The sequence below is a fragment of the Brachyistius frenatus genome, unplaced genomic scaffold (assembly GCF_029030835.1).
Source record: "Brachyistius frenatus isolate BFR_SWC_R1_liver_20210118 unplaced genomic scaffold, ASM2903083v1 Contig_17, whole genome shotgun sequence".
Taxonomy (NCBI): domain Eukaryota; kingdom Metazoa; phylum Chordata; class Actinopteri; family Embiotocidae; genus Brachyistius; species Brachyistius frenatus.
The window spans coordinates 4,099,548-4,122,131 of record NW_027210616.1 but is presented as its reverse complement, the minus strand read 5'-3'; the positions used below and the strand labels follow the sequence as shown (position 1 = coordinate 4,122,131).

Below are 22,584 nucleotides of genomic sequence, written 5' to 3'. Positions count from 1 at the left end.
GAAGAGCTGCATTTTTTTTTTTGTCCTGGAAGAAAACATTACTCAGAGAGCTACTGTCTGAGTGACTGCAGGTGAGAACAAATTCATCAAAAAATATGAGGCAGACCAGATCAGAATTGGTGCTTTTAATTCATTCCGGCGGATGCGGGCTCTAAAATGCGGCTGCTGGAGCTCCCGGTGCAGGAATATTAACACAACTTAGCCAACTAGTGTTAGCATCGTTGAGCTACCTGCTTTTCATGCTTGGACAGCGTCAGCATTTGGGGCACTTGGAGCTTTCTGTCATGTACGCCGTGGTGTTAGTCGTGTTTCTTTCTCACCTGTATGTCCTGTCATGTTAAGATTCAGCTCCTGGACCTAAACGGTGCCAGTTGACCGAAGAATTAGGGCTGGTCACCATGGAAACGAAACGTTAGATGTGGTGAAGCATGACTGCAGTTTGAGGACTCAACTGTCAGCAAAGAAAGAAAACGCAACTCTTTCTGTGAGTATTTTTTATTTTTTTTATCTGTTTTTTGGTGAATATATATATATATATATATACATATATATAAATAATGTCACAAGGACCGATACAGGAGATCATTCCTGCCCACTGCAATAAGACTCACCTCTGACCAAATCCATCACACTTCAATAACACCGTTGCACTGTTGTTTTGTTTAGTTTCGTTAAATTTAATATTATTGTATTAATATTTTTTTACAACCTCTATTTTATATTCTGTAATTTATTGCTTTGCCATGTAGATGCTGCTGTAACGATAAAATGTCCCCTTACGGGATTAATGAAGTATCTATCTATCTATCTATATATAGTAAAATGTTTATTTTATAATGTCTCTAAAATCATTTTAGGACATTAATTTCCCCCACTTTAAGCAAAGGATTCCAGTTAATGCTCATCTCAAAACGTGCTATGGAATAATACTTCGTTATCTTAGTCCTTCCAAATAGAAAACATTTCCTACTTTTTACTATTTTATCCCTCGTCAGTGGTGGAAAATACAATTTATTCAAATGTTTACCTATTTATTTCATGTTATGCTTTGGTAGCACCTATTATCGCCCTATTTAACATTTATAAGCAATAAACAAACATGCAATAAGGCTTATACCACATTGTAATGTGTTTGTAGCTATAAGAACAATTGTCTACATACTCTTTGTTTACATTAGCAATTTATCCCATGAAGACATACTCATATTGACATAATTGTCATTCGTTATCGGTCTAATACAAAGGTCTTCACTTATGGATGTCCACAGGACTAGTTTGTGCGTCACTCATTTTCATCTTCCCTGTTGCTCAGGTGATGGAGTTTCCCCAGCATTCCCAGCAGCTGCTGTCCGCTCTGCGGTCCCAGCGCCAGCGAGGCTTCCTCTGTGACTGCGCCGTTCTGGTGGGCTCATGCCGTTTCCTGGCTCACCGGGCTGTTTTGGCATCCTGCTCGCCTTTCTTCCATATGTTCTACTCAGACTCCCCGGGGGGAAACGGCAGCAGCGGCTCTGTCACACTCGACAGTGACATTGTTACACCTGCTGCATTTGGCTTGCTCTTGGACTTTGTTTATGAAGGTGTGCTGCGGCTGGAGGAGTCTCCTCCAGTGGAGGACATACTGGCAGCTGCAAGCTTTCTTCACATGAACGAGGTGGTGAGAGTATGCAAGAAGCGGCTGCAGAGAAGAGGGCCTCTGGCTGAAGCAGACAGCACCCGCTCTGAGGAGAGTGCCGGTTTGAGGAGGGTTGTAGAGACAGGAAGGGAGGGCGGAAGTGGTGGAGTTGAGGCAATGGTGGCCATGGCAGCAGATCACTTGAATCCAGTCACCATAGCAGCGCCACTGTTATCACTATCCATAGTGGCTGAGAGCTGTCAAGTGGAGTCTGTGAAGTCTGAGCGGAGGACTGGTGGAAGCTCATCAGAGGCACGAGTTCAGACTCCTCTGAGCCCTGACCTCGCTGATACCACCCAGCCAGGCATGGATGTGCCTCCTCTGCCCCCCGGCGGAGAGCTGGTGCAGGGCATCATCGCAGGCCAGTCCGCCCCTGCCTCAGGAGGTCACGCCACGTTAGGGGCTGCAGGTCAAGGAGAGGGGTCAACACTCTGCAGTCCTTGTAGCACCACTGAGACGTACAGGTCTGTTGTTGGTTTTAACCAGGGAATTTTTTTTTTTTAAATCGCAATGTAGTTTACTCTATAGTTTGCCCACAGCAACAACAACCACTATGTTATGTTAGTTTTTACTGAATATTTGAAAGGCAACTGTTACAGTTCTTCTCTCATCTAAAACGACAGTATACATTTATTTGCAGTTGTATGTTCTTGAAGTCGATAATAAGATATTTTTCAGTATTTTGCCATATCATAAACAACGTCATGCTCCTAGATCTACCTTGAAATGTTGTAATATTATTTTCACAGTAGTGCATTCTGCTCTATATGTTCTAGGAACTTTTCTCACTAAAAGGCTGTTTATACCTTGTATACTTTCTGTTTTTGACCAGCTACAGCAGTAACCAGCAGCCCTCTTCCTCGTCTTCTTCATCCCTGGCCTCTGTGAGCCGGGCTGGTGGTCGGTCAGTGGTTGCTTTTCCCCAGTCAGAGGTCAGCCTCTCCCCCAGCACACATCAGGATGACCCCCGACTGCCCCGTGAGGATGCTGTTAGGGAACCCTCAGAGAATGAACATAGAGGTACATTTGGCAGAGGACAACAGATGGTCATGTTAATCCAAGCATCACCTCTCACCTCACCTTTACAAACAAACTCGCTGCCACAGCGAGCACCTTCCCAAATCCGAATTCAGAGTGCCGTATCTCTCCAACAACAGAGCTCGGACTTTAACCCTGCTCCTCAGCATCACACGATTAAGGGACCTCAGGGGGACACTGGAGCTTCACCCACCACTAGAAATGAAAGATCTCCCCCTCTTATAGGTCGAGTGACAACTGGCAATGATGGCGAGAGTGTGAAAGTCAAAGTAGAGGCCATTGTTATATCTGACGAAGAGCTAGAGGATGAGAATGAGGAAAGCAGAGAGAGAGAACCAGTGATGGACAATGAGTTTGAAGATGATGTCCAGGAGGAAGAGCTGAGCAGCCCACACTTTCTCTCCTCTCACCAACAGGGCCTCTTACAAATGACCTCCCATTCAAATGACTACTCCTTCCCCCTCTCTCCCTCCTCTTCCTCCTCTGGTGCCGGACCTTCCTCCCACGACACTTCCTCCTTCGCCGCCTCCCTCATTCCTCCGTCCACATCTCAGCAGCATTTGGACCCTCCGGCCTACTTCCAGGACTTCCAGGACTCTGTAGGGAACTTTGTAGAGGACGTCCCGACATGTGGGGTCTGCGGAAAGACTTTCTCATGCACGTACACTTTGAGGCGCCACGCCATCGTGCACACGCGCGAACGACCCTATGAGTGTCGCTACTGCTACCGGAGCTACACACAATCAGGGGACCTGTACCGACACATTCGCAAAGCTCACGACCACACGCTGCCCGCCAAACGCAGCAAGGCAGACATGGAGCCCTCCCTGCCTCCCCAACCACCACAACCACCACCACCTCTCAGCTAACACACACAAATTCATTTCTATAGTCAAACACTCACACACACACCTAAACTTCAACCTAATAGCCTAACTCTGATTCTACTTTTAAACCTGAATTGAAAAGGACTGCAACTAACGATTCATTATCAACTAATCTTACAACTATTTTCTCACCCAATTGATGAAATATTTGGTCTCTAAAAGGTCAGAAAATCGTTAAAAAAAAAAAAAAAAAAAAAACACCAATCACAATATCCCAAAGCCCCAAGGCGACATCCTCAGATGTCTTGTTCTGTTCAACGAACAGTTCAAGTCTAAAAAATATTCAAATTACTAAGATAAAAGACTAAAAGAACTGGGAAATATTCAGGCCTAAGAAGCTGTAACAATTTGGCAATTTTGTCTTTCATAGATGACTCAAAACAATGAATTAATACAGATTCGTTGTAGCAGCTTAAGTCAGGATTCCTGAAAAAGTAACATCCTCCCTTGAAATATTTCCAAAATATCTGCAGGTCTTTAAATTTAAATTTTCTTAACTCAATTTTAGAAAGATAAGGCCTCAATTTATGGTTTTCATTTTGGGCAAATTTTCAAGACATTTAATCTGATTTATTTTTTTGTTTTTATCTAATATAAACACTATTCAAACCAACCTAATGCTCACCTCGATAGTTGCATACTTATATTCATACTTAATACTATGTATTTACAACACTGAAATATTAATTAGGCAAAAGATGCAATCATATGACCAGAAGTACTCTCTGAGGCCCATATTAAAAATGATCACACATTGGCCGCTAGTCTAATCTTAGAAGTTAAGCGCCTCAAAATATACAGTTGGTGGCGCTAATTCGCGACTCATGTTCCATTAAACCACCAGGTTTAAATAATTATGATCAGGTGATTGTGTGATATTTGGACAGGTCAAGTGCCACCGTTAACTAAAACCATTCCGCTCAATTTATCCAATCACCGTCTTAATATTTTTACAAACACCCTGCACGCGTATCTATTGTGCGCAGGACATTTGATCCTAAATCCTACATAAATTCAACAAGTCACACACAGTAAACTCCGGCCGTGTTGCAGTGACATTTCCCCTCATTCATCGATGGAACATGCTTCACACTGACGTATGAACGTCGTCTCAGAACCCTGAAACTGATTTGATAGCTATGCTATTGTGCTACTCTTTGTTAAATTAAGAGGCATTTTACCATTTAGGTTTTTAATTATTAAATACCTATGTCATGAATACATTTGTATGTGTATAAACATGATCTCAAACATGATTGTTGTAAGAGGGGATGATCTATTGAAATGTTTCAAAAGATACGTGACACCCTGCACCAAGTGTTTGCTGTTTCAACTTGAGACACAAGTGAAGGGAAGCTGTTGTGTTTAGGTTTTATAAGTTAAATGAACTGTAATTTGTATGAATGCCTTTTCATTGTGACTCAGCAACATCTGACTGATTGTAAACGTAGTAGCATTGTACTGTCTCGAGTTTTATTTACGGGATGAAACCAACTGAAGTTACTTGGAAGCAAATACCTGCGGAGTCTGACGTAATAACCAAGTGGTGCCATTATATAACTTGTAATATGAGCTTTTTCCTCCCATCACTTTTGATGAAGTCTCCTCATCGGTTGCAAATTTACAGCAAACAGTATATTTGATGAAATAGGAAAAAAGCTGTGTCAAATGATTTTCTCTTTGCCTTTTTTTTTTTATCTCCTTCATTCCTTCTTTTATCTCCAGTGCCGTAAAATGTTTCAAATGAGGAAACTGACCAAGAAATATCACTGTTACAATTAATGGAATTCTCCAAATGAAAACGGTGGTTTATTTCACAATTCCTTTAAAAAAAAAAAAAAAAAAAAAACAGGACAATCTCTTAAGAGTAAGATGACTGCTCCACAAATGACAATACTTGTATTTACTTCCATTGGCCTGTACAGGATTATACACAGTAGCTTACTGTAAATAGAGATTCTCGTAAGACTGTGCTGTGTCTTGTACGAACTCATGATTTTGCCACATATTTCCCAGACATTCTCCAACAAGCTCCATTAAATGTTGTTCGGGGTGGATAATGGGTTTCATTGTTCATCTCTTTCCCTTCCAGCCTACTTGCCCGGGTAGAACGGCGTACAGAATGAGGGGGGGAGGAGTGAATAAGTTTGGAGATCTCCCGTTAAATGTCTGGCTTCCTAAAATTCCCAATGTGACCTTTCCGTCTGTAGTATGAGCACACCTGAGCACATGCAGTTCTCTGCCTTCTCTTTAAATGTCTAAACTACATGTGACTGAATGACTGTTTGACACTTTGAAACGTCTTGTTCTGCACTATTTTACACGGGGACCGGTTTCTGTATGACGACAGTTGATGTGTTGTTATCACCATTCAAACCCAGGAGTTTTAAACTGAACTCTCATGAGAGACAGTGAAGTCAGTGAATATGTTGAGGGTTTCATGGTAGGCAATGTGCAACATCTAAATGTTACCTTGTGAATAAATACTGTTCAGAAAAAAACTAAATATGATTACTGATCAATCACACAACGCACACTTTGGTCGGTCAATATTATCTTTTCTTTTACTACAAAACAACGTATCATACAAAAATATCAACATTATTAATGTTACTCAGTGATCTGCAACAGCAAACTGTACATGCCATTTGCAACATGTTGAGGTGACATCAGTGTGCCTCCAGCTAACAGGACGTCTTTCAGTCTTCTATCGGCCCGTGTATCTGTGAAGACACAAAATATCAGCATCTGCCTGCAAATCTACCTGCCAGTTTCTTTTTGTTTTGATTAAATCATATTTTAATGAAATGTTCTTGTCACTGTGGCAGTTTTTTGTCAGTTTCGATAGTTAGTATTTGAAGAGAAAAAAAGACAAAGAAAAGGGCCACAGCACCGATTGAACCACAAATCTGAAACCCAGAAATCAATTTCTTAATGAATCATATTGTATCGACTGGTCAAACAGTTCAGGTTATTATCGTGAACTTAGTTGTAAGTGAAAGACACAAGCTGATTCACAGTTGTCTGATCATAGAATTCAATTTAACATCACATAAGTGAGCACTTCTTTTTGAATAAAATCCGTGTTCGCTTCTGAACTGGGCTTGAAGAAACCAATGTACCAAGATACAACTCATTTACATGGATACATCCGCTAAGCGTCATCAGACAAGTTAGACATAAAAACATCTGATAACAAAGGATAATAATAGTTAAGTCTGCTTATTGAGACAACACTGACTTGAAATACTTCATTTCTGTTAAGAAGATGATTAAATGCTACATACTAAATCAATTTACCTTAAACTACATAATCTACGATTAAAGATATCTCAAGACTTCTCGTCATCTTGTGAGTCATATTTTTCAGATCACCACAAAAGTACACTTTTCAATCACTGGGTGACACAGATTAGTTTTATCTTTGATTAAATCAAATCAGTGCCAAAATTGAAAAAAAAAAAAAAAACTCACCGCCTCAGCCAGCTCAGGCCAATCCATCGCCATAACAACTGTATCATCTGGATTCGGAGGCGTCTCAAGGTTCCAGTAGGTCAGCTTGTCAAACACAGAGGACACCCTCACTGTCCTGTCCTGGAAACACACACACACACACACACAGAATCTTAAAAAATCCTCACGCACACAACTGCACATCTGACATGATGCCTCACACACTCGGTGCTTTGCCTTGTGTTTGACTGCAGATCAGTTTTGTGAAAGAGGACTTCACCTCTTGGTCGGAGCCGGGCTTGTTGATCTCTTTCAGCACCAGGCCAGTGTAGCCCTGTGGACAGCTGAGCTCCTGCCCCTTCAGTCCACGCCCTCTAAATGACACCACCTTCTCTGCAATGTGATAAACGCGTGAAAAGACCGTTGTTAAAAATAACTGAGAAAGACTGAGGGTAAAATGTAAGATACAGCTTTTTAAATCTATTTGGTCTGAGTTTGAAATCATTTAGTATCAATTCATTTAAATCATCCTAAATCATCAATGCAGTAGAGCAGGTAATCATGAGCAAAGCTGGACAGCAGTCCCCATTTACCATCCACACAAATGTGTCATACTGGGACGAGCTTTGGTCTGCCTGTGGAACGGCTTTAAACGCTGCAGATTATCACGCTATATTCTGCGTACCTTGTTTGCGGTCTTTCGTGGTAGCGGTGAAGTATTGTGAGACCTGAGCCGGCCCGTTGTGTTCAACCTCACAGGGCATGAGGTGGACTGGTGCCTGCCGAGCCTGGTCCCCCGCGGACACACGAAGACGAGTAACGCTGGTGTTACAGGACATCCTGCAGCCAGAAGGGGACAGAACAAATAATTACACTTTTTGTCTTCTGCTCAAACCAGAATTTCGTTTATCAGACACAGTAAGTTCAGCCTCAGCCACCTCAGGGTTGGTTTTTTTTTTTCTATTTAGAACAACTCTGATGAAGTTTACTAACTGCAGGTGTAGCTACAGGTTTGGTGTCAAGTTTGTGTGTTTGTAAATAATGCATTGCATCTTATTGATTTGATATTTTTTTCTACTTTTTATCATATTCTCTTCATTTTAAACTGCCTTACTGCTATCTTGTTATCAGCCACCTGTAAAACAGTGAAATACCTTATTTAAAGACGTTTTATGACTAAAGTTTGATGGATTGATTAACTGATGTTGACCGTGTCCATTAATAATTGTACTAACTGCAATTGGCGTTACAGTACAGGCAGTATGTTGTCTTCTCTAAAAAAAAAGTTGTCCAAAGTTAACTGACCTCAGACAACAACCTGTGCAGATTTTTCCTAAAATAAACAACGTGCCTCGGCGGATCAAATATTTCGTCATCTTAGCGTGTGTTCTCGGTTCTTCTTGAACATCAATAAATATGTTATTAAACGGTGGACGTGGATATTAGAGAGGCAAAAAACTAAGATTACCTTTCTGCAGTTTTGAAAACGCTGATGAGAAATTAAACGTCAAACCAGATCCCTTCCGGTTCATGCCAAAAGCGCAGCGTGTGATTGGATGAAAGCCTCTTCTTCTACGCTAAAATATATTTTGGCGGGTTTTTTCTGTTTCGCCACAGGCGGTCTCCCCCTCTTGGTGGAAGGGTTTTCCTCCTGTATTGTTGCAAATGTCCTCCCCTTTTTCTGTTTTTGTCCTTCATGTACGAGTTTGGCTGTCACATTGAGTTTCATTCAATTTCATTTGGAATTTTTTTAAACAAATCTTCTACGTGATATATAGTAAAGCAGTCTGATAAAACGGTGCAGTGATAAATCCTACCTTGAAAGAGGTTACTGTGTAATTCTCATTCAAATTGCTCAAGGAGGTGGTAATTTAACTTTGTGAGGGTACAAGTTTGTGGTGCTGTTGAAGAATGTTGTGACGGGTATTTCTTTGACTGAACAAACCTTTGCTGATATATTTGAAGAGGACAAAACAATACAAATTTCTGTCAGTATTACATATTACAAGTCAACAGCGTTATTGCAGGACAGTTCCCAAAATGTTTTTATCAAAATACCTTATAAACAGGCGACTAACTGTGTATTCGCCAAAATACGATAAAACATTTGTATCAACAACAATTGAATTCATCCTGGTCAAGGTCACTGAAAGTTCTGCAACTTTGCTCTGTTATGAAAGAAACTGTTTCTGTTTTTAATTTTAAAAGAACCGGTTCTCTTTTGCAGTAGAACAGCTGCATGGATTTTAAGATAAGATCAAGTAACAGGGGATTTTTGTCTCTTCGTAATTTAGAATTAAGGCACTCTAAAAGCAATGCAGGGCCATGGACCATCACAAGTAAAAGTACAGCTCTAAATACTGTATTTTCTATGTGATAATACTTCTTGCAATCATACATTGGAAGGTCAAGATGTATCTAAGTAAACCACAATCATTCTATGACTGAAGTACTTTTTCAAAAACACTTTCTTAATGTCATGTGTTTTAGCTTCAAATTTAAAACAGTCAGTTTATAATTGCTCTAAGGTATGCAGTCATTAAAACTAAAACTAAGGGAGATCATAAAGTGGTAATGTTGCATCTGTTTTGAGTGTTTGAGTATTTATTTCAGTATTTCACAAGGTTACCACAGTTCCCTCGACCCTGCTGGCAGCTTCTTGTTCAATAAGAACTCTGTTACAGTTGGAAGCAGCATTTATTTTTGTGGGATGGACTAAACACCGTCCAATGGCAGCTTTTGAGGCACTAAGGAATAAGGATGCTAAGGATAAATTGCTGGGGGGGAGTTCTGTTCACATTTCATCAAGACAGTATGAAGTTTTGACCAAGGGACTTCAGAGTACAGGGGAGAGGTGATTTCCTACTAGCTCAGTTGACCAACACAAACCAGAGGTGAGTTTTAATAGCACGACAGATGACTAGTGAAGGCACATTACTGCTCAATACTGAACATTTTTTTAATTAGAAAAAGTTTAATTAGACTGTTTTCAGCCAGGATTTAATTTGGAATTAAATATACTTTAGCATCTCCACACTGTAATTCTTGCCTACTTAACTTCTCATCTTGATGGCAGCGTTGATTCATGTGGTGAGAACGTCTCAGCTCCCTTCCTCTTTTAATGATCTGATAGCGCTAAAACTTGTGGTGAGACACACAAAGTGAGAAACTAAAGAGCTTAATTTTTCAGATTTCTGATGTTTACTAATCAGTAGTCATAAATACCATTAATCCACCTATATTCTTCCACAATACATTTTGTGCCTGACTCATATAATAAAGTCAGACTGGCAGCTGACTGTTGACACAGTTTGGAGTCATCTGATGTGAAAGGCCTCTCTGCTTGTGACTGCGATTGGACTCAGTGGTTTTGCAGATCTCAGTACGATGAATGTGAACGCTTGTTTCTTTACATCATGACATCTTCAGCCACATCAAGTTACTTTGTAAAATTTTACGTGCGCCCTTATTTCAGGAGAATGTGGATCAGATAACTTTTCAGGGAACAGTCAACACAGTTCAATCTCACTGATTGTGGAACTTAACCCACGTTTAACTGAGTCGGTATGTTCTTTTTGCTACTTACAGTCACCTTTGATCTGTTTTTCAAACTGTTTCATTATCTTCATTGTTTGTTGGGTTTCAGATTTTATGGCTCAAGAAAGCCCCTTGCGTTCACGAGATGATGGAGATGCATCCATCTTCATCGGTCAGGTGCTGATGAGGCTCTATTATGCTGTCACCATGGCGATGTCTCGGGCCCGTCAGAGAGTTGTACAAGGCATCATAGTGTTCTCTTTTGTCTTACTGCTCCTCTGGGTGGCCACCTTTTTATACGGAAGCTTCTACTACTCTTACATGCCCAACCCAGCTTTTTCTTCACCTGTTCACTATTACTACAGGTGTGTACATCCTGTCCTGCCCTGCTGTAGTTTCTTCGTGTTTTAGTACATCTGTGATCGCTTGGTTGTTGATTTCTCTGTTGCTCACTTGACCATGTTTTTGCCTGCAGGACAGACTGTGAATCACCAGCTTCTTTTTTGTGCTCTTATCCTCTGGCCAACATATCTCTGATGAGAAACAAGAAAAATGTATGTAACTGTATGTGCATGTGTGTGCATCTATCTACTATATGTATCTGTATGTGTGTTAAACATTAGTCCATTTATGGAAAATATCCCAAAAATATAATTTGCGATGTACATTCAGGTGCTGACATTCGGCCAGGCCTATCGGATCTCTCTGCAGCTAGATATTCCAGATTCCCCGACCAATCAAGAGCTGGGAATGTTTATGATCAAGACAACCTGTTTCTCTCAGGATGGAGGACAAGTTACCTCCTCTGCTCGCTCTGTAAGCTGTACAAATATTTGTGTGCATATGATGTAAAATAGTGGTTAATTACTCATCACTGCAAACTCCTCTGATTCGCTGTTGCACTGCTGTGTGTTTCTCAGGCAAGACAACTACTGTCCGCCTCCAGCTCTCGCTTTGTGAGTACACCGCTGACGCACAATAACCCCACAACCTAATCAGATCCAGATTAGAGCTGCTTATGCTTGTGCAGAGCTCAACTACAACATAAGGTGATCTCAGGGCTCAGGTGACCGAGATGACAGAGCGAATAAGTGACATGATGACTAATACAGATACAGATACAGATACATGATGAGTTCAATTACTTAAACACTGAAGAACAGTACTGTAATCCATGCTTGATCAATGCAAATGTTTTTTTTGTAACTGAACTGCATTCACTTATAAGATTGTAGTTGTATATATTTGTGCATCTTCATATATACTATATTCTTCATATTATTTCAATATTTCAGACTCACACAGAGCCTATTTGAATTTCAGTCAAATCCACTCCCACGGCCGCAGAACTTGTTTTGGTTTATCTGCCATGCAGGACTAAACTCATTAAAAATGGAGTCCACTGAGATCAGCTTTTGTTAGTGTTCATTAAAGGTGAGCACAGACTGTAACCCAATCAGAGTTAGTGAAGTAAAAACTTTAGCTTCCATGGCAGCATCAATTATCCTTTCCTACAAATTCATCACTGAAAACATCTTTCTGGAGATGTGGTATCATACACTTGTAAGGAAAGAGCAGATTCATGAATCCCCAGAAGCTGAAAATGTGTCAACTGTATATCCTGGTGATTGTGTTGTTCTGTTGTGGTCAGAGCATGCTGCGGTACCGCTCAGACCTGCTCAGGACTCTGGGAACGCTGCTCTTCCTCCCAGCCTTTCTGACCGGAGCAGCCGAGGAGAAACAAGTGCTGGAGGTGGAGCTCTTCTCAGAGTACATGGACGACCCTGTGAGTCCTTCCCATTGTTTAAGAGTTTGGAGAACAAGCTGGTATTTTGTCGAACTGAACCTAATAGGTATTTTTTCATGTTCAGTATTCCCCTTCAGTCACAGCTGTCATTGAGATCCTGTCCAATAAGGTCCAGATCTACTCATCTCAGCTGTTCATTCACGCTCATTTCACTGGTATAAGGTGAGAATCACTAAGATGTTTATTTATGTTAGTATGTATGTTCTAGCAGTTTTGTCAAACATCTGATTTTGGTTATATTCTTGGGTGGTTTACTAAACAGACCACAAAGGTCTGTTGCATCAGGGGGCGAATTGACCAGAGCCTCTGCATGAAGTGACTTAATATAAGCATGTTGGAAAGTCACAGTGCTCAGTTAAAAGACCCAAAACAACTGCAAAGAGATAAGAAACTATTCTAAATAGACACAAAGACACAAGTGGGGAGCCTTATCTATTGAAGGGAGAGATGGTGGGGCCTTTTACTTATCCTTGCAAAAGAGCCCATTGTTTCATAATCCATGGTTAAACTCTTTCAGCAGAACTCAGAGCTGACACTCGGTGACTCAATAATGATAAATGGAGCAATATATTACATTGGAGGAAGAGAAACTAATGTATCCGCAGTAGGCTTGCTGGATCTAAATGCAACAGATGGAAACACAAAACATGTTCTGCTATGAGTAATAGTGACTTTCACGTTTACTTCAGTGGAAAAACTCAAGCTATTTGTTTGAATTAAGCCATAACAAACAATTTAATGGTGAGTTCAGGCATATTCTATGTGGGAACTGTGGAGGGTAATTATAAGAAATCACCTACTGGCACAGATCAGGCCAACTGAGACACAGTGGGGACAAGAAAGAATATTTTCATACCTCCACATCAGCGATGTTCGTTGTCAGAGGCATTATGATTTTGGGTTGTCCGTCCCATGCTTGTGAATTTGATATCTCTCAGGGATAAACTTATTTGATTTTGGGGGACAAAGATCAAAAGTCATTGTGACCTCACCAGACATATTTGTTGACATTACTGAAGTATTCAGACTCTAAATATGACAAAACTTCAAACAAATGTCTAAAATAATTAAATGATAATTTGATAACATTTTATATCCAAAAGGTCAAAGGTTAACTTAACGGTGACATCAAAATGTTCCGCAAAAACACTTTTATGGCTAATAGTTAACACCATAACTCAGGAACAGAAGGGGAGACTGTGACCATATTTCACATTAAGTCAGATACTGAGTTAGTGACACTAATCTTGGGTGTTCACCTTGAAATTGTGCTGATTGTACAGATCTTCTGTGCTGTTGGGTTGAAGGTGTTTGTGAAGCATCCACCTTTAAGAATTTGTAGCTTCAATGGTTTAAGCATCATCTGCTGTAAATCAGCTTTATTGGCCAAAACCTGTGAACACATTTAAGGATATAAGGATTCTTAATCCTAATAATATGTGTAGTCTTCACTACATATATTATATGAGTCTGGATAGATATGGATGTAAACTGCAACTTGACTGATTGGCGGAGGCATGCAACTACCACGCAGTAATTCTAAAAGGCACCTCATCAAAATACAAGATGTATAATGCTGTTTTTCTCTGTGTCCCCTCTTCAGATACTTGCTGTTCTACTTTCCTGTCGTATCAGCCCTGGTGGGCGTGTCCAGTAACTTCATCTTCCTCAGCCTCCTCTTCGTCTTCAGCTACTTGAGGCTGCTGTTGAGAGTGGAATGGAAACCAGACCAGGTGAGAGGCAGCTGGTCCTGTAGACAACACTGCACTCTCTTTAGCTGCACAGTTGCACACTTCATGAGTTTATGTCCAAGTGAGAGTGAACTCTTAGATGTTTCCCTTCAGGTGATGTAGCTCCTTGTTACTTACAGCTCAGAAGAGATGGACTGCTGTCAGAGACGGGGCAGAACACAAGCAACCAGCAAGAGGATGAAAGAGATGGAGCTGAGGGTACAAAGAAATAACACAGACACTATAGCACAGGCACACAGAATTTTAATGTTATTTAAGCTTTCTGCTTCAGTCACTTGGTACTCACAATATGAGTGTGTTGCAGTGTGTTTGACTGCAGGAACAAATTCTTTGACAGGTACTGCAGAGCTGCTGGGTCCCCTCCAGATAAACACCACAGATCTGAACCGGGAGGAGCCCCATTTGCAATTTGGCAACAGCACAGAGCTGCAGATAAGCAACACACTTGGTCAGGGTGAAATAAATTAATCAGAGGCAGCCTGAGGCCTTTAAAAAAGGAGGGTAGAAAGTGTGGAGAGTGATCCGGATGTAGGATGGAGATTTAAGATAGATATTATTCAGAAAGTGTACATCATCTGTGCCCTGTACCATACTGGTGTTTTAGCTTTAAGGGGTGGCACCCTTTGATTGACACATCCGAACAGCCATCACTTGATATATATCTTCAATTTCCAGTGGCTTTTTTTCACTTTGCACTTCATAGCAATTATTTTGTGCTCACTTGTATGGAGATCCAAGGTGTTCAATATTAAGTAAATACATAAACACATGAATAATTGCAGACAACATCTTAAATATTGTGAGAATTGTGTAAAAACAATAAATAAAGTGTTATTGTGAAAAAAAAAAAAACAGTGTTTCGGCTTTAGGTCTCCATAACTTGTGATGAGCACTCACACAAACATATATTGAAATACTAATTACTAACTGGCTGCAGCTTCTGTTTGGTTTCAGCTGTGAAATGTAAGATTGTGGAGCTGTTTCTTTTACAAGTAACATCAATCACGCTGGCTGAGATGTTACTTTTTTAACCTTCTTTTTAGCTGAACAAAATGTAAAACTCTGATTAAAGCATGAGAGATAACGTGTGACTTTTTTTTTTCACAAAAACATAAAAGTCCATTCAGTTCAACTGCTGCAATAAACCCTCTAAAACGCATTTATTGCTGGTAGGAGGACACCTTACCGTTTGACGCTGTCATTCCTGGATGTCCTTTTGCCCTGCGGCACAGTTGGCCAAACTCCAGCATCCACCTATGAAGCTTCGGAAACTTAGTAACGTCACTGCATGCAAAATGTGGCACCATCAGCAGAGAGAATGAGAGGGATGTATCTCACGGATAGGCACAAGGCTTTGTATCATTGGAAACAGGAGGAAGACAGGTCAGGTAAGTTAGATAAAAATGAGCATTTGAAATTTTATTTTTGCATTTATGTCTTTTTAAGAAAGCTCAGAAATGCTGATGTCGGAATCTGTTTAGACTTTTAAATTTATTTCTTCAAACATATTCAAACTTGTGCATCTCTTGTAAATATTTCCCTGCTGTACAAGCACATTTTGGGTTCATGGAGTAGATTCACCATCTACACTCCACACTGGACTCAGAGATGGACACTTCTGAGGAAAACCATAAAGAGGGGATGAAGATGGAGAACAAGCAAGCAATGGAGAATGACTCTTATGTCAGACTAGCAGATGAGACACACAAATATCTGTCAATCAGTGAAGGACCAGCCAGCAACTGCAGGGGGGTCAGAGGGAGATCCAGACCGAGCCTGCAGTGGACAAAAAGCTTCCCCCCTTACAGTCAGTGCATTGGTGGACTAGGCGAGGACGAAGAGTCGGACGACGAGCTCGATTCAGAATCAAGCATCGCTTGCCAGCATGTGAGTGAGGACAGACATGAAAAAACTCAAGGCACAGACAGAGAAGAAGGCATAGAGCTCACTGCAAGATGTGCAAGGGATGCAGTAAAGGCCAAATGGAAGTCAAGGAGGAAGGAGCGGTTAGGGGGAAGCTATGAGGTTGACACAGACAGATGGGAGAGAGGAAGGTGGAGTGGGAAAAGAAGGGTGGAGGAGGCTAGAAAAGAAAGGGATCATGATGATGAAGAACCGAAAGTCGGTGAAAACAGTGAGGGCAAAAACTGGAGAGGTAGGAACTCCAGTTTTGAGAAAGGGAGGAACGAAGAGGAAGAAGAGAGGAGGACATTCTCGACTTCAGCTGTAGAGGGAGAGAAGAAGAGTGATGGGGAGACTCCTGAGGGGGAGGATGAAGAGGCCGAGGAACTGGCAGGGACGACAGAGGACTCCTCGATACATCAGTGGTCCTCCCCACATCCAATCCTTGCCAAGCTTTTGCACTCCTCCACCATCTCCTCCTGTTCCTCCATCAACTTCTCCTCGGCAGAGAGTGATGATGTTTTCAGCGAGGGAGAGGATGCTGACTCAAAGAGGAAGACATTTAAGAAGGTGAGAACTGCTGACATAAACAAAAGATAGATGGATGCACTTTATATTTTTTCTTTTGTGAAATTTGATATCACAATCTTTACACTGGCATCCCCCTGTGCATTTGGCTACTCTGGGTTCCCATTAAAGTGGCATAAAGCCATATTTCTCAACTGTTTTTTGTACCTGTGGTCTTAGTGATTTGCATGGGGCTGAAAGAGGACTTTGACAGGGTCGGATTTGAATGGCGTTTGCATGCCTGGCTGCTGCAACAGATATGAGAGTAGAGGGTAGCGGACAGTGGGGGGAGGACATGGGAGGACATGCTCATTTTCTCAATCCAGTTTGTTTGCATTGCCAGAGGCTAAACAGCAGACAGTCAGTGTAAGAGTTTTACACATTGAAATTAGCATTGTCACAATATAAAATGTGTGACCAAAATAATAACATTTAGCATGCAAACGTCTGCAATTTGAACAATAATTGTGTAAATATTATAATGCTGACATTCTCTTCTAACTGCAAACCTCTCGATTTTTTTAGTTTCCCATTGTCCACGTCCAGTTGGTTGGAACTGTTTTGTCTATATACAAAGTAGATCATAACTGTTAAGGTTTTTTCTCTTCATAGACAATAGCTGTACATACACTTTAGCTGTGCACGTAAAACATAAATAGGCGCTTGCTCTTCTTTTACTGAAACATTTTCAGAGTGTGGTGAGGCTACATGAAATGATTGATCCTGGCTTGTCAAAGAGAGAAATTACATTTGATCATCACATGCTTTCATCTGAAGAAATGTACAAATGAGGTATGAAGTCAGAACATGCCAGAGAATTAAAGATAAATGTGTAACTGTTATTGCTCCATTGGTGTCTTTCATCACAGCAGATGTTTTGAGTTGTTACATTAGGAAGCAGGTGAAAATAATGCAATCAATGATGGCTGAATATCCTTTAACAGCTTCCGTTTCAATATATTTTCCATGCTGACTCGCTGTCACACTGTCATGACTAACTGGGATGCTTGAACAGACCAAAGCCATTGTTAACACCATTAGTAACATCTGTGTTTTTCCTACTGTAAAGTGGCAAAATAAGATGTGTGACAAAAGCCTATTAAAAAGGGGTGGGAAATGGACAAATTGTAAAATGGGGTCACTGAACATGGAATGCTTTTATTTGTACTTTTGAGAATCAGGCTTGATGAGGATATTTCCTGCCCTGTGCACTCACACAAAGAAGGTCCTGGTTGAACTCTGCTTGCAAGCCACTGGCATGCAGACATTCAGGTTTAAATGAATTGCCTGCAGGTGAATCTTTTTGTCTGTATGTTTTACATCTTGTCACAGATGTAACCTGCCTCTTAAACAGGGCATGCTGGGTCCAAACCCTGAGCACAATATGTCATAGAGAGAAAATGGATGATGATAACTTCTGAACAAATTTAGAATGCAACATACAACAACATAATCTGCTCTTCTTTTATGCCACTCAGAGCCACTCCTGGAAAACCTACCTGACCTTGATGCAATGGCCACTGCGGCATCAGAGCTCCTGGGTCCAGCTGGCTGGACATCAAGGCATGTGTGGTACAGTTCATTCAGAACATGATTCTGAAGCTTTCTACGAGCACACTTGTGAATATGAGACAGTGTCATCCCTAAAATGAACCTTATTTATCCCTTTACTCAAACTTTTATCAACAGAATGTCAGCTGTTCTGGGTCAAGAAAATTAGTCAATTTTGTTTTATTAAGCATTTTTAGTGTATACATTGTATTTTAGAACATGTTTCATCAGGTCAAGGATCAATAAGGACAACAATCCTGTCTGCAGACCTAATTTTTCATTTAATACATCATACAACTGAGCAATAAAAAGCCTTTGTGAGGATTCAGGTCACACATAGAATTAACTTCATATCAGGCATTCATGAAAAACATATCAGAGCTTAATATGGTTTAAGTATAGTGATTGGAAGTTTAGTGTTTTGGTTCTTGAAATCAGCTGCTATCCTCATTCAGCTTTCTTCCTCAATGACCATCTGGAAAGACAATAATTTTCTGCTTTGTCCCTGCTTGCTGGTTGCTGATATCACCAGGAAACTTCCAGCTGAGTAAAGGAGGGGAGGTACTGAAACTGTACAGTGAAGTGGAGGCAAAATGCCTGGACTGCCTGATGGGAGACCCACTGAAACCCTTTGTCCCGCAGTATCATGGCTTGGTCAACCGAGGGGAGCACTGCTACATCTGCCTGGAGGACCTACTGAGCGGTCTGAGGAAGCCTCTTATCATGGACTGCAAGATGGGAGTCAGGTAGGTTTGACCCCTAAATGTGACCAGTCCAGTCCTGATTTTGGAAAGTTTTACTTTTAACTGTATAACTGGGATCAGTGGGGCTGAAAACCTCAATACTTCAGATTAATAAACTCACTATACTGGCTGTAGTGTGTACAACGTATGTCAGGGACAATGTGCACAAGCAAGGGGCAAAGTATGATTTCATCTCATCTTCTTGCTATTGAAATTTGAATTTATTTCTATATTGGCTTGTATACTTAAGCGATTGGAACTGAAATCATTCTTTTCACTGGTAAAAGGTTCCCTTCACTTTTGTCCTTGATTAGACTGGGAGATCAAACCGTGTCCTGCATGAGTATTAGTAATTCAGAAATCAAAAAACGACTGCCTAGTTTTTCGATTATGAACCATTTTCTGTACTTGGTTTAACCTTACATGTACATTTTCTCCCACAGTTCTCAAAGTAGCATTCAGCTGCTTAAGAAGTTTGATCAAATGGTCGAGATTGTCACTCTTTAGGTCCTTTATCAACTCCCAAATTCTGCTTTTATGATTATTTTTATGTTGTTTTGTTATGGTTTTTGTCTTATGATGTTATGTTTTTTTGAACAATAAAGGTTTTCAGCCAAAACCGACAAACAATTTAACTTTAAAGCGCATTTAATCACCCGAGCTGTTAATTATACAAAAACATTCATCGGAAGATAGATTGTCGATTGGGCTTTTTGGGGGGAAATTGGCGATGTTCCATTTACAGTCCATCTTCTTGACCATGTTAAAAGGTCCAAAGGTCATTATTAAACTTTGAAACAGCACCTGATTTAAAAATCTCAATTTCAGGTCCATTAATCAGCTACTTGCCTTCTAACTGTCTCAGTGTGACTCTTGACAGTCTAAACACAAACTCTTTGCTCTGTGGCACGGATTGTTCACAAGCCTCCATGACCCTGGTGTGCCCTCAGCTATATGATATATTATCTGGGAGTTTTCTTGCTAGGACATACCAGGAGGAGGAATTGATCAAAGCTCGCACCAAATCCAGCCTGCGGAGCGACATGTACCAGAAGATGGTGAAAATAGACCCATCCACTCTTTCAGCAGAGGAACACGCACAGAAAGGGGTGACCAAGTGGCGCTATCTTCAGTGGAGGGATACAACCAGCTCTACATCCACGATGGGCTTCAGGATAGAGGGTATTATGGTAGGAGAGACGTCCAGTAAGAAATACCTATTTATCTTAAAAATGTTCACTACCTGAATGTGTCTGTACTGTTGTGTTTCTGCTTCTGTGAATCAGACGGAGGACGGCAGTGTTCAGCGGGACTTCAGGAAAATTCAGACTTTAGCTCAGGTCACGGAGGCGTTGCTTTACTTCACCAGGAGTCAGCTGGACATTCTGGTCAGTTCTGTCTGTCATAAAAAGTTAAATTACAATATTTTTCTTTCAAATCCTAGATCAAATTACTATTAAAAACAGATCTAAAAATTTAAAATTAAAAACTTAAAAGACAGAGGAGTCTCAAAAACTGAATACAAACTTGTAGTTGGATCATATTCAGTTTTAAGAAAAGGACGGATGCCTGCTGTGCATATCTAACGAAAGTTATCCGAGTACACAAAACCACCTCAACACACCACACAAGCCATGTCGTTGAAAGCTTTTTGACAAAGATTTAATGAGAAATAAACTAACAACAAGCACGTATGAAGATTAAATTACGCTAAAGATCTGAAAAATTTTAAATAATTTAAAAAATAAAACAAAAACTCAAAGACGTTTTTACTCATTCTGCTGATTTTCCTCCTTTACTTCCCAAATCTGAGACTTCCTGATATTTCCACTCTCCCCAGTTTATGACATTAATCTTCTACTTTGTTGTAACTGTACCAGATGCAGCTTCTAAACCACAACTGTACTGATGTTTATTCTCAGAAAGCGTACCACTCCAGACTCGTGGACCTGAGTGATGCATTGGAGAAATCCCCATTTTTCAGAACCCATGAGGTTGGTTTATGTTCTCTTGTTTAATTGTGCTTCATCTTGCATTTACTACATGTGAAAAACATTGCTCAGGTTCATCCCATATTCTTACAGTGAATATAATCATGTTTGACCTGATCAGGTGATTGGCAGCTCACTTCTCTTCGTCCACGACCACAGCAAGGCCAACGTGTGGATGATAGACTTTGGAAAGACAACCTCGCTGCCCGACTCAAAGGAGCTCCAACACAACGTCCTGTGGGCTGAGGGAAGCAGGGAGGACGGCTACCTCATCGGCCTGACGTCCCTCATCACCTCTCTGAGCCAGGCCATCCGTGTGGCCTCCTGGCAGCAGGAGGACAGCTGTGAACAGGAAAAGAGTGTTTCATGAAATACTTTAAAGGTTGTGTTTGGTGGACAAAACAACTGCGGTTACACTTTTTACTGTTGAGGCAACAGAGGAGGATTTGTTTGGAGGGAATCCGTCTTCACCGGCTGAGAAAGAGGAACGAGGGACTTCAGTGTGCTGTAGCTAAAATCCTTAGAAATGGGATGTGGTTGTCTTGCAGTTGTACATCTGGTATGTGCATACTTTAACAGTAGAGACAGTATTGTGTTACAAATTAAGACCTTTTCTACTTTTCTATTAAAAAAAACCTATCATTAACAAAAGACCTAAAATCCAACATGTGCAGTCCTTATCTGCGAATGACTCCCTCCTTTCATTTGGTTGATTTGGAAGACCTCAAAGAGCTCACTTGTGTTGCGAAACATGCTGAGCTCATTTGTTTACAGCGGAAACGATATCTCATAATGATCATAAAAGAAAACACACACATATATATATGGTTGAACAGACTATTATTGTATTGTAATAACTCACTTGAGTATTTCCATTTGATGCTATGTTTTACTTCTACTCCGCTACATTTGAAAGGGAAATATTGTACTCCACTACATTTATTTGACAGCTTTAGTTACTTTTCAGATGAATATTTGATAAAAAATTAATATAACTTTTAAAATACAACATTGTTAAAAATCAATACCAGTGGTTTCCAACCTTTTTGTCTTCTGCCGTCTTACAAAAAGTAGTGTGTTGTTGGGATCACATTTCAGATGTCTATGGGTTGTTAGCAGCTCCTCCAAACAGGAATTTTTCCCTCTGAACTTTTCTCATGGTTCCCTTTCAATAAATGTTCAAATGATTCGATGTCTCACCAGAAAAAGAAAGAGTAGAGAAAAAGTCCAAAACCTGAAAACAGATTTGTGTATCAGAATCAGTTTGTTTTTAGGGCCCGAGCACCAAAGGTGCGAAAGCCCTATTGTTATTCGTAAAATTATTATTCTTTTTATTCTGAAAGTTTAAATGCATTTTTGGAGGCTTTATCATATTCAAAAACTCGTGAAAGTTGATACAAAAATCTCTCCCCGCGAAAAATGTGTTTCAGTAGAGTTGCGAGTGGGCGTGGCCAAATGGCTCGCTAGCGCCCCCTAAACAGATGCCCTACGGCTACATTTACCTACCAGCACGAGATTCGGTGGACACGTGTATCACACCGAGATTTACAAAAAAATTCCTATGCACCATTACGTCAACTCAATCGTAAGTCCGCCATTTTTAATTTAGTCGCCATTTTTGGCAATTCACACATGTTGTACTTTAACAAACTCCTCCTGCAGATTTTGTCGACTTGAAATGCATT

At 40.6% G+C, this 22,584-nt stretch overlaps 4 protein-coding genes across 6 annotated transcripts; 3 read left to right on the top strand and 1 right to left on the bottom strand.

The window, feature by feature from the left end:
• The first annotated feature begins 21 nt into the window (after nucleotides 1-21).
• On the top strand, nucleotides 22-6,009 carry zbtb3 (zinc finger and BTB domain containing 3). 2 transcript variants are annotated; one of them, XM_069694460.1, is made up of 4 exons: nucleotides 22-71; nucleotides 343-484; nucleotides 1,313-2,136; nucleotides 2,505-6,009. In XM_069694460.1, exons 3-4 carry the CDS (start codon nucleotides 1,316-1,318, stop codon nucleotides 3,577-3,579), a joined length of 1,896 nt encoding a protein of 631 aa, XP_069550561.1. In that variant the 5' UTR covers nucleotides 22-71; nucleotides 343-484; nucleotides 1,313-1,315; the 3' UTR covers nucleotides 3,580-6,009. The 2 variants fall into 2 exon arrangements, with proteins under 2 accessions (XP_069550561.1, XP_069550559.1); XM_069694458.1 differs by lacking the exon at nucleotides 22-71 and having other exon boundaries at nucleotides 202-484.
• Nucleotides 6,010-6,093: 84 nt separating this feature from the next.
• On the bottom strand, nucleotides 6,094-8,574 carry rnaseh2c (ribonuclease H2, subunit C). The gene is made up of 5 exons (XM_069694461.1): nucleotides 8,519-8,574; nucleotides 7,736-7,890; nucleotides 7,331-7,443; nucleotides 7,072-7,191; nucleotides 6,094-6,320 (listed from the first exon to the last, which is right to left on the bottom strand). The coding sequence occupies exons 2-5, from the start codon at nucleotides 7,887-7,889 to the stop codon at nucleotides 6,297-6,299; spliced, it is 411 nt and encodes a 136-aa protein (XP_069550562.1). The 5' UTR covers nucleotide 7,890; nucleotides 8,519-8,574; the 3' UTR covers nucleotides 6,094-6,296.
• Nucleotides 8,575-9,869: 1,295 nt separating this feature from the next.
• On the top strand, nucleotides 9,870-14,997 carry LOC138618603 (seipin-like). Its single transcript, XM_069694457.1, has 10 exons — nucleotides 9,870-9,944; nucleotides 10,697-10,952; nucleotides 11,063-11,141; nucleotides 11,260-11,403; nucleotides 11,508-11,543; nucleotides 12,239-12,373; nucleotides 12,459-12,556; nucleotides 13,998-14,127; nucleotides 14,265-14,343; nucleotides 14,483-14,997. Exons 2-10 carry the CDS (start codon nucleotides 10,702-10,704, stop codon nucleotides 14,611-14,613), a joined length of 1,083 nt encoding a protein of 360 aa, XP_069550558.1. The 5' UTR covers nucleotides 9,870-9,944; nucleotides 10,697-10,701; the 3' UTR covers nucleotides 14,614-14,997.
• A 90-nt stretch (nucleotides 14,998-15,087) lies between these two features.
• LOC138618602 (inositol-trisphosphate 3-kinase A) lies at nucleotides 15,088-22,584 on the top strand. Of its 2 annotated transcripts, none has more exons than XM_069694456.1 (8): nucleotides 15,088-15,533; nucleotides 15,698-16,617; nucleotides 18,093-18,177; nucleotides 18,698-18,911; nucleotides 19,894-20,098; nucleotides 20,195-20,296; nucleotides 20,831-20,902; nucleotides 21,021-22,584. In XM_069694456.1, exons 2-8 carry the CDS (start codon nucleotides 15,754-15,756, stop codon nucleotides 21,267-21,269), a joined length of 1,791 nt encoding a protein of 596 aa, XP_069550557.1. In that variant the 5' UTR covers nucleotides 15,088-15,533; nucleotides 15,698-15,753; the 3' UTR covers nucleotides 21,270-22,584. The 2 variants fall into 2 exon arrangements, with proteins under 2 accessions (XP_069550557.1, XP_069550556.1); XM_069694455.1 differs by having other exon boundaries at nucleotides 18,093-18,186.